The sequence below is a fragment of the Chenopodium quinoa genome, unplaced genomic scaffold, assembly GCF_001683475.1.
Source record: "Chenopodium quinoa cultivar QQ74 unplaced genomic scaffold, ASM168347v1, whole genome shotgun sequence".
Taxonomy (NCBI): domain Eukaryota; kingdom Viridiplantae; phylum Streptophyta; class Magnoliopsida; order Caryophyllales; family Amaranthaceae; genus Chenopodium; species Chenopodium quinoa.
The window spans coordinates 3,259,715-3,277,357 of NW_018743850.1; the positions used below are offsets into that span (position 1 = coordinate 3,259,715).

Here is a 17,643-nt window from a genome sequence, read left to right on the forward strand (position 1 = left end):
GAAATGGTTCGGTTTCACCGGTTCGGTTCGGTTTTTGACAGTGCTAATTGTAGTACAATAGGGAATTATAAACCGTGCATCTAATTAGCTACATTATTAATGTTTAAATTGTTCAAAAATTCTAATCCCATAAGTATATATCTAGAGGAAGAATTGGTACATGATGTTGGCTTTTTTTTTTTTACTAAGTACTCTATATTTAAGAAATTTTGAGTTGTAATACTTGAACTATTTAAGTATAAGTGTGTTCCGACATGTTTGTCAAACTAAGCGATATTTATTTGTCCCTTTTAAAATTTTTGGCTCCGCCACTGTTCTCCTGTAAGTATCCGACTGATTCTTCTTCTCATTCAAGCCTCAATAATATTTCTTTGTTCCATTTCTTCTCTATATTCTTTAATATCCAACTTCTCCATGGAACATCATCTCATTTTTCATCATCTTCACCTTCTCTTCGGTCTCCTTCTCTCTGTTTTAGTAGCTGATCGTTAGGTACAGATTGTGTAAATCAAGATTAAAGTCGATTTGTATTCTTGTTGTTGATTACCAAAGATTCAAGCTTGTTCATATTGGTGATGGTGGCTTAGGTAATTTTCCTATTTCGTTTTGGTTTATAATTTATTTAAATCAATAACATACGAAGTATTTCGTATCTAAATTTCTGGGGAAATTATAATTTTTTTATACAAAAACACATGATTTGGTAAATTTGTTTTCGAATTTTTTGGATGTGATTAGGGTTTTGATCTATGTGGGTATGTTATCTAAGTTTTTTGTAATTGTAATTGATATTGGGTTGATTATTGTTTTAATTGTTTGTGATTATAAAAATAAAAGTTGGAGGAAGGGTTGATTATATATATATATATATAATTGGATATGCTAGGAAAGACTACATTTGTTACAAGGCATCTTTTTGGTGAATTTGAGAAGAAATATGAACGCAAGTTTTGTTGATTGATGTTATTTGATTATAGAGGTGAACGAATAGTTTGATGATTGAGAGTGTTCTGATTGTACAAGTTACTATCGATGTCAAAGTTCATCCATTGGATTTTCAAATTTTTTTGGATTGTTTTATAATAATCTCTGGATTATTAATTTTGGTAGTTGTTTACTTTCTTCAATCCTAAACAAGTAAAAAAATAGTCAATGACTTGTCATAACAAATTACTTAACCCATATCAAATTGTGATTGGTCCAAAAATTAAAAAATATAAAAAAAGTAAAAAGAGAATTTTAAAAAATTAATTTTTAAAAAAAGAAAATCCGAAACCCCTAGCCCTTCCCCCTCCCCCGAGGAACCTCCACCATGACCCAGCCAGTCTCGCCGATCCGCTGCCCCTCCTCACTCTAGCTGTAGCTCCTTCCCCTTCTCTTTAAATCACCACCCCCTCTTCCCTAAAACCCCTTCCTAATCACCACTGCAACCTCCATGAAAACCCTTCCCCTACCCCTGAAAACCCCCAACCACCCCTCCCTCACCATGATGTGTTGTTATGTACTTTGTTATGCATTCAACTACTTCATCATTTTAATATACTTACTCCGTTTTTATAGACGCATCACTTTCTATATATAGAAGTTTTAATTTAGTGCATCACTCTCTTTTATTGTCAACAAATTATATCTCTCTCTTTCATATCACATGACTCCTCTTTCTCTTTACTATAAAAATTGCTCAGAAGTCCGAAAGTTGAGAAGTAATGCATTTAATAAAAAACGGAGGAAATATATACTATGTATGATAAAGGGGTCTTGGCCTGGATGTCTATATAAGTTCAAGAAGGTTTCACCTAAAAACCATGTGACAATTGCGGAGTAGCCTTTAGCCTTATGAAGGGGTAATTTTCTCTTTTTTCAATGTGGGTTAAACATCACAATAGTCCCTCTTACTTTTACACTATTAATATGGGACAACACTTTCACTCAAATGGAAGTTTGATCACGGTCTTAGCAAAGAGTAAAAATATTCAGATAAGCAATAAATTAGATATAGAATAAAAGAAAATGGAGGACAGAGTACCTGAGCAATTTAGATGATTCATTCAATGTAACGGAGTGTTGCCATTAAATCCAATACAACTAATAGAATAGGGAGACCTTACGATTTCCAAAGACAATTTGCTTAACTTTTGATGAACTGCTTCATAAACTAAAGAGGAGTCACGATAAGAATTGATATTGCAAAGCAACTCCACATCCATCTTTAGTATCTCCAACGCACAATCTTCAGCCAGCTTGAATGGCCGCCTCATAGCAGCCAAAACACTGGTCCTCGTAGCTTGACCTAGCCGGCCATATGAATGTGTCTTCAAAATCAAGAATATGGACTTCATATCCATACTCCATGACATGGGTAGCTTGAAATTCGCCAGCTTCTTAAGCATGGACTTCCATCTGCTGGCCGTAATATGATGATAATAGGCGGCAAATTCCTCCCGGTGAGAGGTGGTGGCCTCTCCCTCACCCCTCTCCATGGAGGGAGCCGCTCTCGCCTAAGCAAGCAGCAAAGATTCCGCTTCGGAGCTCTCAAACTCCTTATCTGAAGAAGACGACCCTGATCCAGCCTCAAAGTCGCCTGGTCTAGCGTCCGAATGGGACGACCGGTGAACCGAGCCAAAAGCATCTATCACTCTTTAGCTCATCCCCTAACTCTCGCAAAATAGAGTCACCAGGTGTACCCTCATCTCCAGACTCCCTCAGAATTGAGTCCCTGGTGTACTTGAAGAGCTGGGCGGATGGTCAAAGACCTCACTAACCGGCGCCCTAAAAGAGCCGCCCTCATTTTTCTCTCTGGCCGTTCTCTTCGTTCTGGCCATAGTGTCCTATACATACATAGAGACGGTCGCATTCGGGGATGTTCGCAAGGGGGAGTACAAGAAGGGGCAACCAGCACTCCTAGTTCTAGATTCAACCGTCATAGGTGACTGGCTGATCGTTATCCTAAGCCGTGTCGTGTGTGTTTGTGAAACCATTTTCAAAAGCGAAGAAAAAAACAAGCACAGGCGGTAAATAAAGAGAAAAGAGAAAGAAAAACAGGTGGTGCCTTTGAAATGAAGGTACTGTTGATCTGTTCGGAGCTTGAGACGGCTGCAATGCAGGCGGACAAAGAACAGGTGGCAGAAGTTTTTCTCTCAGATGTCAAAGTCTCTCTCAAAGATTTTTTGTAAACGTGTGAAAATGAGGGGGGGTAAAAAAAACTATTTATAGAGGGATAAAATCCCAGGGGCAATTCCGAGATTTACTCCAAAAGGTGAACAGTAAAAGTACTGTACACCATTGCATGTGTGACACTTGTCATAGGCGCCATGTGGCACGCCACGTCACCCTTGTGAGGGGCAAAAGATTTGGGTATTTTTACCCCAGCCGCGTGGACTAGTAAGAATGTCACACGTGTCACCCTAGAAATTGTCCACAAAGGACCAACCAGGACATGACACATGGCAGGCAGAGAAATGGGTATCAGCAGCCTTGTCAGGCTCATTTCCCTAGGCGCCGCAAAACGGCACAGCCCAAATTGGGTTGGTCAGATTGACCTATGCAAGGGCACACTCCCCTATGTCCTATATATAAGGACATTTACCCCATTTTAGGGGACATGTACAATTATTACAGCATTAATTATTCTCTTAAATCAGAGAACACCTGATCTCGGGATCCGAGAAGATTCTTTTACTTTTCGCATTTTACCTTACTTCGACACGTTCTAACTTGATCGTTGGAGGCGAAACTCCGAGCATCTGGAGCTTCCGTTTGTGTGCATGTATAGGCGACAAGGATCCGGACTTAGTGACGTAACTCTCCCGCAGGACACATAAAAACCCCCGAAACACCATCCTTAAAGCCAAACCAACCACCAACCAAAATTTCCGGCGACTATTTCGCATCAACACCACCCCACAAACCGCCGAGAAAGAGAAGAGAATAAAGAGAAGAGGAAAGAACGGAAAGAAGAGGAGAGAAGGAAGAGGAGAGGAGAAAAAGACGAGAAAGAGAAGTGAGAAAGAGAAGAAGAAGAAGAAGAAGAAGAAGAAGAAGAAGAAGAAGAAGAAGAAGAAGAAGAAGAAGAAGTGAGAAAGAGAAGAAGAAGAGGAGAGAGAAGGAGAAGGACAGAGCGTAAAATCAGAGAGAAGGAGAAAGGGATTTAGGGTTTCTAATTTTTTTTATTATTATATTCCGACGGAAATTCTCCAACTGAATAAAAATGCGTTGGAAATGGTAATTTCCGACGGAATAAAAATCCATCGGAAAAGGTACTTTCCGACGGAAAAATCCGTCAGAAAATACATATTTTCCGACAAAATTGTCAGAACCAGTCCGTAAAAAATCGACCTAATTCTTGTAGTGAAAATTCTATATACACTCCCTCCATTTTTTAAGTGCGTCACTTCTAAGTGGCCGTTTTTATTAAAAATGTGTCACTTACTTTTTTTTTTTTTTTCGATCGGCATCTAGCTTTTTTGTATTATATCAATATCCTCATATGGTTCCGTCTCCTTCAATTTTTTTTAATTATTATTATTATTATTAGTATTAGTATTATTGTTATTATTAATTTTTTTGACTAGCCATTACCCTATTGTCTTCAATCTAAAAAATTTAATCTCCAAATAAACTCTACCTAAAACAAAATTTACTCTATTCAATTAATTACCATCCTAAAATCTAATACGGAGTATTTAAAAACACAAACCATAAATCATTCTTATGCCACATGTCATAACAAATCACTCATATGCCACATGTCACCTCCCTTGATCTTTCCTTTATTTTTTTTCTTTTTAATATTTTCTCTTTTTAATATAAAAAAAAATTAATATATTATATAATGTTAAAGTCTTTATATATATATTGTATCCCCTTTTTAATTTAAGTAAGAAAATGAAGTGTTTCATTTCCACCATAATAAAATAAAGTTGATAGTTAACATTACATAAACATATGAAGTATAATATAAAATAAAAAAAAATAAAAAAAAAAATTGTCTTTTCATCTCTTTTTTTTTTTTTTTTTTGTTGAAATAACTTAAACTAATATGTCATTTCATATCCTACAATATTTATGTATATATACCTAACTAAATTCCTTCATCTTTTTCCACAATTCCACCCTCACTCTTTTTCTCCTTTTAAGTTTCACCTTAATGGTCATGAAACAATTACTTCATATTTTATATCAAAACTTTCAACTATTGAAAAATATACCTATATACCACCTTTGTTTCATATTATTTGCAACTTTGAGGTATTATTTGTAAGATATAAAATATTCTAAAGTTGCAAATAATATGAAATGGAGGTTTTATAAAATAACCTAAGTAATAACCCGTGGATCGAACGGGCTTAAAGACTAGCAAAATTTTACTCTATGCAATTAATTACCATCCTAAAATTTTACTCTATTCAATTAATTATCTTCCTAAAATTCAATTAATTAACTATATAATTACATTAGTTATATGCGTATAAATCTCACGTTCACAAATATTATTGTGGACCATCCATGCAAGTTTTTTCCACTCAATATTTTTTAAAAACTGCTTGTATTTTTAATGCATAACTAGCCTAGCCCATGCAATTATAGGTATACAATATAAATTTTTATTTTATAATATATTTTTATTGAAAAATAAATTAATATCATATCATATCACTAATATATAAAGCTGGTCTCGCAGCCAGGTCACGAGACAACGACACTTGGCATTCCAGTTTTTCGCCAAGTGTTGTGCCACGTAGGCAAAAAAAAAAGTATTATTGTGACACATCATATCACTAAGTTAGCAATTTTTGGATAGATTTTTAAGATAAAATTGTTGTATAGAGTTTTATTATCGATAGAATTCTAATATTTCATATGTACAAAATTAATCATAACTTTTAATAAACATCCTATAACTCTGTTCTATTTCCATCATCAAATTCGTTTTAAAAAGTTCTTTAAAATAAGATCCATTTATATTATATTTAATCACAAACTTTCATACGTAGCTGGCCAAACTGTGTCACCAACTATTACAAAAGTTAATTCGTTAGTTCTATAAAGGTTACTTGGTTAGTGTTATAGTGGTTACTCAATCAATGCTATAGATAGGGGTTACTTAGTTAATGTTCGAGGTTACGATTACAAGGGCTACTCGGGCAATTTTCAAACTAGGTATTACTTTGTCCGACCAGATGGTGTGGCTAGCCGCATACAAAATGCGTTGTTATTTAACTTATTTAAGAAAATATTAGAGAAACAATAAAAATAAGTTTTAATAAAAATATTAGTTTGGTGAAAATACTTTCAGTTAAGTGAAAATAATTTAAGTTCAACAAATATAATTTCAAATTAATAATAACATAGATATCTGTTTACAATTATATTTATTGAACTTAAATTATACAAATTGGCGAAATTAATAATGATGGATTATTTATATGCCATATAAGTAAAATTGGCGAATGAAATTTTAAAGCTTAAATTAATTATATATAAAATATTATCTTTTGAGATAAGGAATTTGATCTAATTATATAGCGAACGAGAGAAAATTCACAAAATATTTTAAAATAAAAATGTTAAATATTATACCATGTACATCGAATAAAATAACAAATTTTATCACATAAATACAAAATATATTTGTTTTAAAAAATACAAATAAATCGTGTATCGCACGGGATTCATCTAGTAGTTTATAAAGGAGAAGAAGGGGTGAAAATTAAATGTCATTGTAGAAGATATTAAGTTGGAGGAAAGTGAACCAAACAACATTCATACATGTATTTAATTAAAGCTAGTGAGTCTTTTTTTTTTCCTTTTTTTTTTTCTTTTTTTAATATGAGGGGATTAAAAAAAGAAAGGTTAAATGAGATGACATGTGACATTGGTGAAATCGAAAGGAAAGTTTTAACCACTTGAAATATCCCTCATTCTCTACGGAGTATTTATGCAACATGAAATATTCACACCAGTTGAATTTTGTCTGATCAGATTTTGACAACTCTATTCCTACGCACCAACTGTCAAACAACCCCTGTCACATCCCTCTTCCCTTTACTCACTCAAAAGAGCTCAACTAAAACTCAAATCCTCTCCAATGATAATGGCAAGCACCCACGCTATCAGCGGCATTCCATCTCTCAAAACATTTAGACACTCAAACTCTAACTCCCCCAAATTTCCTCTTTCTTCAAATTTTTGGACCTCGTACTATTCTCATCCCCAATTTCCTAATTCAAACCCTAATTCCAATTTTCTACAATTGTCATTGTCATTGTCGTCGTCATCAATGGCTTCCACTGTTCGAGCAACCTCTTCCTCCGCCTCTGTTGGTTAGCTACTTTCTCTCCCCTTTCAATTATTGTTCCGATTTCGACAATTATACACTTAAGAAGTTTCAATCAATTGACACTTTAATGTTAATCAGGAACATCATCATCGTCTGTGGTAGTTGGTGAGAGTGATTTGCTAATTGTTGGACCTGGTGTTCTTGGTCGCTTGGTAGCTCAACAATGGAGTCAGGTATAATCGCTATTTCTATTGCATTTCTACCTCTATTTCTTTCGTTTGTAAAACAGTTTAATTCCTCGAGAACTGATAAAGAAAAATTAATACTTTGTATGTGAATTTGGTACATTTTGGCTTGATTAGCAATACTTTGGTACCAAATTGTGTACCGTACCCAAACTTGTAGTGGGCTACTGAGTACTGGCATATTTGATGACAGTTTTAGTAACTATGTTTATTTAATCACATATGGTTCCTGGATAATAGATGTTGATCTTGCTGGATTGTAAATTGTAAAGGTACAATAGTTACTGAGAATTTATGGCCATAACCCTTAACGCCCGTTTGGTAAGTGGTAGTAAACGTTGGTAATGATTCCCATGGTAACGAATTTTCGCCTCAAATTGTCTCCACATATTTCCATTACCGTTTGGGGTGATATTGGGTAGTTTTGGGCGTTTATGTACGAAAACACAAGTTTGGGGATGGTACTGCATTTCCATGGATATTAGGATGTTAATTATCATGTCAAATACACTTAAATCCATTCCCGTAACCAATTTCTGTAACCTGCTACCAAAACCAGAGAAGCTATTGCTTCTGTTACAAAAACAAATCACAATTGTATACCAATCGAAGACAAAAATAAAGGACCTGATAAAATTGAGGCATAGTAAAGTTAGGTAGCTATGGAGATTAAGCTACCCTAGGTTTTTTCAAGATCAAGAAAAAAGCTACTGCTTTGAGAAGAGTAGATTTAATATTTCTGAGGCTTATCACAGATAGCCACTGCAGGAGATTTTAGCAGAATTGTAGCATGTGATATGGTTTTCTAGAATGCAGTGAAAGGAGAAAGAGATGAGAAAGGAGAGGAGTGAGATACTTGCCCACATTAGAGAAATAGTAAATGGATTGGTGTATTCTTGTACACTAGTTTCAGACTTTGGATTATTGGCATTAAATTGCAAACTTAGACTTATTGTTGTTTAAGAGGGTAAACTTTGGTAGTCCAGGTTAATTTCCCTTAAATAACAATATTTTGGTTACTTTATGTCAAATCCTTGCATGTGCTTGTGAGAGTTTGACTCTTCTTTTTTGGTACTGAAGTTAATTGTTTGGTTTTTGAATTTGGCAAGATATTGTTTTAAGATAATTGTTCATAGGAATGGTGAATGACAATCCAAACTCCAAAGTTAGTGTGCTTTTTATGTAACAGAGTATTTTTTGTTTCGATATCCTATTGTTGAAGAAGAAAATTCTGATACGTCTTTTTGCTGTCTAGAATTTTCCAGGATGTCAAATCTATGGGAAGACTGCGACCACAGATAATCATGATGAATTGATAAATATTGGAATAACTCCTTCAGTGAAGGAAGCTATGCTACCTTGTCAGTTTCCATATGTTATTTTTTGTGCTCCTCCATCAAAGAGTCCAGATTATGCAGGCGATGTTAGGTGAGTGAATACGCCTTGAATGTCACATCCTATTCTATGATGAAGTGATCATTTTATTATGAAATCTACATCAAACCTAAATTCAAGGACATTCAGCAAAGGATATTAATGGCAAAGACTAGAAAGAACGAAGATAAACCGACCGAAATTTTCAATAGCTCAAGCTTTTGGATCTGGCTTTAATGCTAAGCTTAATCTACTTGAGGTGAGATAGAATTGGACAAATCTAATTATTTAAGATCATATGTTACGAATATTTAACATAATTTACTTGTCTACTACGGCCTTGCAGCAGTAAAACACAACCATCCTAAAATCAAATATTTGTCATGCCGGACTTCCAGCACACACATAATAGATGCACAATCAGTTGCATCAACTCATCAAGTGAATGCCTGTGAATAATCAGGTCCCATATGTCACTATTGAACATGTATTGAACATTTTTACCTTCAATCCAGACCTAACCGAATAAAATCATTCCTATTAAGTTTCCAGCTTGTGTATGTTGATGTATTGAACATCTTGAGTCTTGACCCACACTCTGCACAGGTAATCATTTGACTCAATGTGCTCTCTTTAAATGATCCCCTAGGATGAGTAGGATCTAAGCATTAATGTTACTGTGTTTTGATTAGCAAATTTTATGTTCATGTAATCATGGGCCAACTTGACAATACTTTCTTTGTTTATATATACTTGTTGATTTGCTGAAGTAAATGAATTTTATAACTACCTGAACCTTATTTGATTGTCGTGCCAATTATTTCCATGGCATTGCAAGCAGGGAAGCAGCATCAAGCTGGAATGGTAAAGGATCATTTGTTTTCACTTCAAGCTCTGGACTAGTTGACTGTACTGACAATGGAAATTGTGATGAGGTGTTATATCTCTTGTACTACATTGTTATTATCATCATATGGGCTTATATTTTTCTATGTCAACATTTGTTGCTTACATATATGACTTTTTATCTGATCTCTTTTATTGAAGGAAGATACCTCTATATACCATTTGCATATTGATCCAGAACTATGTATTCATAAATTCATATACATCAAGATAGCCATGTTTTTCATATCATATTTTCTTCAGCAATGCTTTCCCAGATGTCCCCGTGGATTATTCTTTTCCCGTTTACATCATTGCAGTATATTTCATGAATGAAGCAAATTCCTCATCTTGGATTATTGATGGAAGAACACAGCCCTGCAGACTTGTGTTAATTGCCTAAAATGCAACAAGAGTTGTTCAAATTATTTAATATAGTCCCAATTCATAAGAGATTGTTGGTCCAGGCCTCAACTAGCCTTAGTGGCTGGAATATATTTGTCCACTTCTTGCAGTTTTTATGTGTCAACAGATTTTGATTAAGCTGTCAGATTTTTGAACATTTCAAATTTCTTGCATTTAAGTACCAGGTTTGCATATTTCTGACATTAACAGAGTCTCTTTTTCTTGATGGTTTTACAGGAAACCCCTACTGTACGAATGGGAAAGAGCCCTAGAACAGACGTCCTTCTAAAAGCGGAGAACGTTGTTCTAGATAATGGCGGTTGTGTTCTTCGACTGGCAGGACTCTATATATCCTTTATCAATTTTCTTTTATAGATCTGCTGATTTGCATTTCTAATTCCAAGTATTTAATAGAAATTTAAGTTGTTAATAACCTCAACTCTTAATACAAAGCTGATAGAGGTGCTCACACTTATTGGTTGAAGCAAGGAAAGAGTGATCTTCGCCCAGGTCACTTTGTCAACCTTATTCACTATGAAGTAAAACCTTTAACTCATGATAACTACTACTTTTTCCTATCATGCTATCATCATAGTTCAGTGATTACCTTTTTGGAGCACGGTTACATTAAATTTGAATTTCATAGGATTCTTAGTTTAAGTTATATTGGTCATTGGCTATCAATTGAAGGTCCATGCTGTTTGGCATTCTGATATTTTGTATGCAGCATGAGATGTATTTTAAACAATTATAGGTACAAGTGCAACATTATGCTGTATTTTGTTTTGAATGTTTAGCTTGTTTCTTCAGTATATCATGTGATATATCCAGTTGATCATATTGGTACTCCTTGTGCACTTCACACTTTTTTTGTGGTAATTTCCTGTCAGGATGCTGCATCACTAGCAATAGCAATCTTGAAAAAGAATTTACGTTCGAGGGTCTTCCTAGGTTGTGACAATCATCCTTTATCAAGGTATTTTTCGTATATTGGATCTCCTAGCATACTGCTGTACTGATTAATAATTCAGTTAGTTACTTTTCCTAATCTTGTGAATTTACCCTTCTATTCTGTGCAGGCAAGAAATTATGGACCTGGTTATTCAGAGTGGAAAATTCAGTGGGAGGTTTGAGGGTTTTACAGGTATTGGACTTAGGACAAGAAGTTTGAATGCTTGTTGTCTAAATCTAATGAAGTACAGTAGATTGCAAAAAGAGCATACTTCCCCAATTAAGGTTTATACATGTAGATATCTTCGTCTCACCAATTTAATAAGATTGTATCATATCTCGTATTCAGAACTTATTTCTTCTTTGCATCTTGAGATTTGTGAAAATTGGATTTGGTTGTTACTTGACTTTTTCTTTTTGTTCTTAACTACTCATATCGATTAAGGTGGCAGCTTTCAAATGCCTCTTAGCATTATGCACTCTGGAAAACCTTGTTTAACTAGTATCTGGAATTTCTTGTCGCAGGTGCAAATGATTCACTTGGTAAAAGATTGAACAACTCCAAAACTCGTGCTGAAATCGGTTGGGAACCAAAATACCCAAGCTTTGCCGAATTTCTTAAAATAATGTAAATGTCACCAGAGATGATTACACTATTATGAAGCAGGTTCTTTTTGTTCACTTAGTCCATTTCCGGTTAACTGGTTCCCTTTTCTTTTATCATTTTGCTTGGCTGTGAATGTGATCATACCACTGTTTCGATCTCATATTTTGGTGTTAAAGTGAGTTTTTGGGGTGGGTAGATAGTAAGATAGGGTTTATGCTTGCATTGACAAGAACGCTGATTGTATGATACAATAAAAAACAAAATGTTGATTTTTGGAAAAAAAAAAAAAATAGCTAAAGTGTTTAAATTTGTTGGTATTCATGTGTTGGACTTGATTTATGCGACTTGTTTCAGTATGACTAATGCTTTCATTTAGTTACCAAAAACAAGACTAATGTTTTCATAGTTTCAAACAGACGAGTTAGGTAATATTGCCAACCATTTGTGTAGCTGACCGTGAATATGAGGTACTTAAGTTATAGGAAGCCTACAACTGTTACTCTGTTAGCCAGCTAAAAGTTGGGTTAACCCTTAGAAGAATTTACGACCTATACAGAAAATGATTTACTCACCTAAAATTGATTTGGGGAAAACTTTCAGTGGGACGAGTACAAAAATTTGTGCTCTCAAGATAGGTGTACCAAAATTAGCTCTTTCACCCCATTACATTACTTGATAAATGAATAAATTGTCGGATGATTCTCCAAACTAAGCTTAATTACGAAAGTAGACGCGTGGCAAAACTATTATGTACTGAATTTTCAGAAAAACATTTATCATGCTGTATTAAAAATTATTAAGCGCATGTATGTGTTAGGGTTAGAACCCCAATCTCATGTCCATTACTTATTACAACATATAGCACTGTCAAAAACCGAACCGAACCGAACCGATTCAAACCGATCCGAATGAGAACCGAACCGATTAAAAACCGATTTTTTGAAATCGAAAACCGACCCGAACCGCATTTTAGTAAACCCGAAACCGAACCGATCCGAGTAATGTTAAACCGTTTTAGAACCGAACCAAATCTAAACCGAACTGGAAAGGAAACCGAACCGAAAATAAACCGAACCGTTTCTAACCCGAAACCGTTTAAACTGGCATAAAAACCGTTATAAACCGAACCGTTATAAACCGAACCGTTTACAAACCGAACCGTTTACAAACCGAACCGTTTACAAACCGGACCGTTTATAAACCGAACCATTTATAAACCGAACTGTTTATGAACCGAATCCTTATAAATCGAACCGTTTACAAACTACTTACTACTAGGAGTGGTTATTGGGTGGGTCAGTGTGGGTCGATGCAGATCATTTACGAAGTGAGTCGGTTGCAGGTCAAGATGAATATTTAGCGGGACATAAATAATAACCAATAACTCGAGATAAAAAAAGGAACAACATATCAATATGTAATGTGACTAAAACTATTAATACTTGTTCTATGAGATTAAAACATTTTAGCAATGAAGCAACACAATATATATTAAGCATCACTAGTTCACTACAATACAACATCCATGTCTTCTTAATTAGATGCAAAACTTTCATCTATCACTTCTTTACCAATTTCAAGGACGTCTTCTTCAATATCACAATCATAACCACGTAACCAATTTTGTGTGGTCACCAACGCCTCAACATTCTTAGGCAAAAGCGCACTCCTATACTTGTTTAAAATACGACCACCCATGCTAAAAGAAGACTCTGAGGCTACCGATGTAATAGGAATGGCCAAAACATCCCTAGCCATAACAGCTAATATGGGGTACACACTACTTTGAGATTCCCAATACTTAAGAACATCGTACTTCTGCCCTTCATAAATTGGTTGTCGAGGAGTACACAAATAAGAATCAATCTCCATCGATGGCCGATTTGATGTGTCATCCTCCTCCTCATCATCATTATCAACATACTAGAAAAGTTCAAACAAAATGCTTTTATTAAAACATAAAATTATTAATTTTGTTAACCACAATAATCAGAAATTGATTACCTTGAATATATCATCATCCAAGTGACTATTTGAATTTTCGATAACAGCTGGGATGGAGGGTGGAGCATTTGTACTTGATGTAAAACCGGAAGACAAAGAAGAATAAAAGTTATACAACTCCAAAAGAGCATCTTTAATCACCTTCGCCTTTTCAACACATGCCTCATCAACATAAAGCACTTTTAACATCTTCATCACTCGAACAAGCTTATAACGAGGATCAAGAACAATAGCAATTGATAGGATCAAACTATATTCATCCCAATAGCCCTCAAACTTTTCAAGCATAACTTTTGCCATGGGTGCAAGTTTAGGATCTATATGGGCTTTACTTATTGTGTGCTCAATTTTTAAAACACTAGCAAAATACAAATTTGCAGTAGGATATTCTGAACCAGAAAATAACACAGTGATTTCATGAAATGGCTTTAGGAAATTACATATTTTAGTAAGGGTATCCCATTCATCATTCGAAAGTTTGAATTCATAACCTATAAACCTATCAATAACCAATTTCAAGGCTTCCTTTGCTTCCAAAGCTTTTCGAATCATCGTATATGTGGCATTCCAACGAGTCACAACATCAAGACGTAACTTTCCATTAAACACACAATTAACCTCATGAAGAGCATGCTCAAATTGAGTGAGTCTAGAATCTGAAGAATCAATATATTTACAAACCTCACGCAATTTTTGAACACTACTATCAACTTCTTTTAAACCTCTTTGAACAATAATGTTCAAGACATGAGCTGAACATCGAATATGAAAAAATTTACCATTACAAGGAAGAGGAGAAGTCAACATTAAATCTTTCTTCAAAAGGTTAACCATAACATCCATGGATCGAGCATTATCAACAGTCATTGCAAAAGCTTTACCCTGAAGGTTCCACTCCCCAATAAGTTTTAACACAAATTTTTCTACCTCAACACCAGTATGAGGAGGACCACAATATCTAAAATTCAGAATTTTAGACCTAAGACACCAATTTTTATCAACATAATGTGCCGTTAAAGTAAGATAACCTCGATTAGTACATGTTGTCCACAAGTCACAAGTGAAGCTAACTCTACCTTCAATTCCCGAAAAAGATTGCAACAACAAAGACTTAAACTTATCATGCTCATCAATACAATGTTTCAAAATAGTGTTTCTACACACATGATTCACGTTGGGGTTCAAATTCGTAAAAACTTCCCTAAGGCCATGATGCTCCACAATACTTAAAGGCTAGGAATGCAAAATTATAGCTCTAGCAAGCAATTGTAAATGACGTGTTTGATTAAACAGGAGCTCAACACCACTTTCATGATTTCCAGGATGGTGTGGATTTTTATTCATGCATGTCTTAGTATGAGCTTTACAAGTTGAAGTACCAGCATTACCTGGAGTTTTATATTCATTACCGCAAACATTGCATCGAGCATATTTTATCGGAGCAAGACCAACCATCTTATCAAAAAAGGTGTAATACCTCCAAACATCTGATGTTCGTCCACGCTTACTACCACTAGTGGTACGTTGAGTAGAATCTTGATTCTGAACAGTAGAATCTTGATTCTTTACAGTAGAATCCTCATCAAAACCAATAAACTCTTGCTCCATTGCTGAAAAAACAAAAACACAACAGTATAAATCAAGTGAAAAAAAGGCAAATTAAGGGCAAATAAAAAAAATAGGCAAATTAACACAGCAGCTCCGGACCTGCTTGCTTCAAGCAAAGCACACCAGCAACCTAGCCCAGCAACAGACAGACAACACAGCCCAGCTAACACAAGACGACAGCAAAACCACAGCTGCAATACCCTAGAAAACCAGCAGCAACCAACCCCAGCACCCAGCCTGCAGCAGAGACATCAACTAGGACAGCACAAACCATGGCCAGAAAGACTCTGCTCTGAACAGGGCAGAAAACACCCAGCAGATCCTACAATCTAGCCTTGTACATCTAGCAGATCTGGCCAGACATTAGAACAGCAGCAGCACAGGACATACCCTAGCTAGTACTACATGCTCTAAGCTGAGGTAGTCCATCTACAATTCAGTCCTAAAATATACTAAACACTATTAGACAACTCCTATCTGAATGCACTTGCACTTTTGCAACAAAACAAAACCCAAACTTAAATAAAAAAATCCTGCTAGCATTCAGCATTAACCCACATAAACAGAAACACTAATGAGAGAACAATGCAGCTGATAGAACAAAGGATAGCATTCAGTATATTTGAAGACTAATAGAGCATTATAGACAAAGCCATACATTTTAAATGCTCAACAAACAGCAAACAGTCACAAAGGCAGACCAGCAACAACACAGCAGCCTGAAAAAAACCAAGCACAATTAATAACACGAAAAGAAACCACGAGCATGAATAAGGTAACCAAATCAACTCAATTGTTGCTCATGGTACTACAACCACAACCCTGATCAGAACTGAGCATAGCCAAAGCTGGTAAGGCCAGAACACCTCACAAATAGATATAACAAAAAATGAACAACAAGAACAATAAAATTAAAAAATCAGAAATTAAATGAACAACAAGAACAATAAAATTAAAAATTACATGAACAACATCAAAAAATCAGAAATTATATGAACAAATCAGAAATTATATGAAATTATATGAACAAATCAGAAGTAAAAATCAAAAAAAAAAGACATGCAAATCCTGCAAACAACGAATCAGCAACATAAAACCGAAATGAAAACAAAAAAATTAACATAAAATTACCTTTGAGCAGTGACGGCTTGAAGGAGAGGAAGATTTGAAGATGGAGAACTGGAGAATGAAAAAAAAAAACGAGAATGGAGAGATCGAAAAAAAAATCGAAAAAAACGAAACGAAAACAAAAACAATTAACTAAAATTTACCTTTGAGCTATTGAAGGCTAAGAGTTCAGAGCTTGAGAGTTGAGAACTTGAGAGTGAGTGAGGATTCAACGCTTCGATTTGAGGATGAAGAAGAATAACGGTGAATGCTGTGGAATGAAGAGGATGAATGAAGAACCTAATTGCCTTTCAGTCTTTCACAGTTTCACGTTTCACTTTTTTTTTTTTTTTTTCTCTTTTGCATAATATATGAACCACATGTTTATTTAATTATTAAAGAATCAAAATATCTAAATTCTAAATCTAAAATGTGTTTTTCCTTTTGGTTTTTGGAGGGAAATTTCCCACCATATTTTGTTGAAATTGTCAACCAAAAAAATGAAATTAATTTTCCACTTTGTAAAAATCAAAATTTTTAATTTTATTTTAATAACATTAAACAAACTTTTATACAATTAATTAATTACATGACTTAAAAAAAAAACTAATTACATTTCTCGGATCCCGATAAAACGATATTCACCTTCATAATATCAGCTTTTATAATTTTTTTTTAACACACACATTAAAATATTAAGTTCTTTAAATTATAAAATGTGAATCGGTTAGCGTGTAATTTCTAGGCGTTGCGATTAATAAAAAATCGAAAATTGTTCAATAAATAATGATGTCATATCTTAGAGAGTTAGAAGTACTACGGATTTGTTATATGGTTATATTTATATCAGTTTAGCTGTACCTATAAGCAATACACTTGTAATCGTGTAAACTTATAAATGATATAGTTGACTAGTAGATTAGTACATAAATACAAATTACTTAATTAGATATGAGTTATGTCTACATGAGTGATTGACTAATATGACTATATGAGCAATTGTCAATTTAGCATAGCTGCATAACAGATTAGCAGCGTACTAGACTATCATACTCGGTAATATACTAATACCATTTCAGTATTTGATCTACTAGACTCAAGTTAAAAGTTACTCTTTCTGATTAACTTGTTAGTCTAATTAAGTAATTACTAATTACTAATTAGTGACTTAAGCCTTA

General features: G+C 34.5%; 1 protein-coding gene across 4 annotated transcripts; it reads left to right on the forward strand.

Moving 5' to 3' along the window:
- The first annotated feature begins 174 nt into the window (after nucleotides 1-174).
- Nucleotides 175-12,063, forward strand: LOC110685971. Of its 4 annotated transcripts, none has more exons than XM_021862526.1 (10): nucleotides 175-587; nucleotides 6,982-7,322; nucleotides 7,418-7,512; nucleotides 8,780-8,952; nucleotides 9,737-9,833; nucleotides 10,426-10,536; nucleotides 10,638-10,727; nucleotides 11,079-11,164; nucleotides 11,268-11,332; nucleotides 11,665-12,063. In XM_021862526.1, exons 2-10 carry the CDS (start codon nucleotides 7,088-7,090, stop codon nucleotides 11,769-11,771), a joined length of 1,059 nt encoding a protein of 352 aa, XP_021718218.1. In that variant the 5' UTR covers nucleotides 175-587; nucleotides 6,982-7,087; the 3' UTR covers nucleotides 11,772-12,063. The 4 variants fall into 4 exon arrangements, with proteins under 4 accessions (XP_021718218.1, XP_021718220.1, XP_021718219.1 ...); XM_021862528.1 differs by having other exon boundaries at nucleotides 186-587; nucleotides 9,740-9,833; XM_021862527.1 differs by lacking the exon at nucleotides 175-587 and having other exon boundaries at nucleotides 6,634-7,322.
- Nucleotides 12,064-17,643: the final 5,580 nt, after the last annotated feature.

Coding starts and splice junctions, on each gene's coding strand:
- LOC110685971 (XM_021862526.1), top strand. CDS start 7,088: ATGATAATGGCAAGCACCCACGCTATCAGCGGCATTCCATCTCTCAAA. Junction 7,513..8,779: donor TAGCTCAACAATGGAGTCAG/GTATAATCGCTA, acceptor TTTGCTGTCTAG/AATTTTCCAGGATGTCAAAT. Junction 8,953..9,736: donor GATTATGCAGGCGATGTTAG/GTGAGTGAATAC, acceptor TGGCATTGCAAG/CAGGGAAGCAGCATCAAGCT.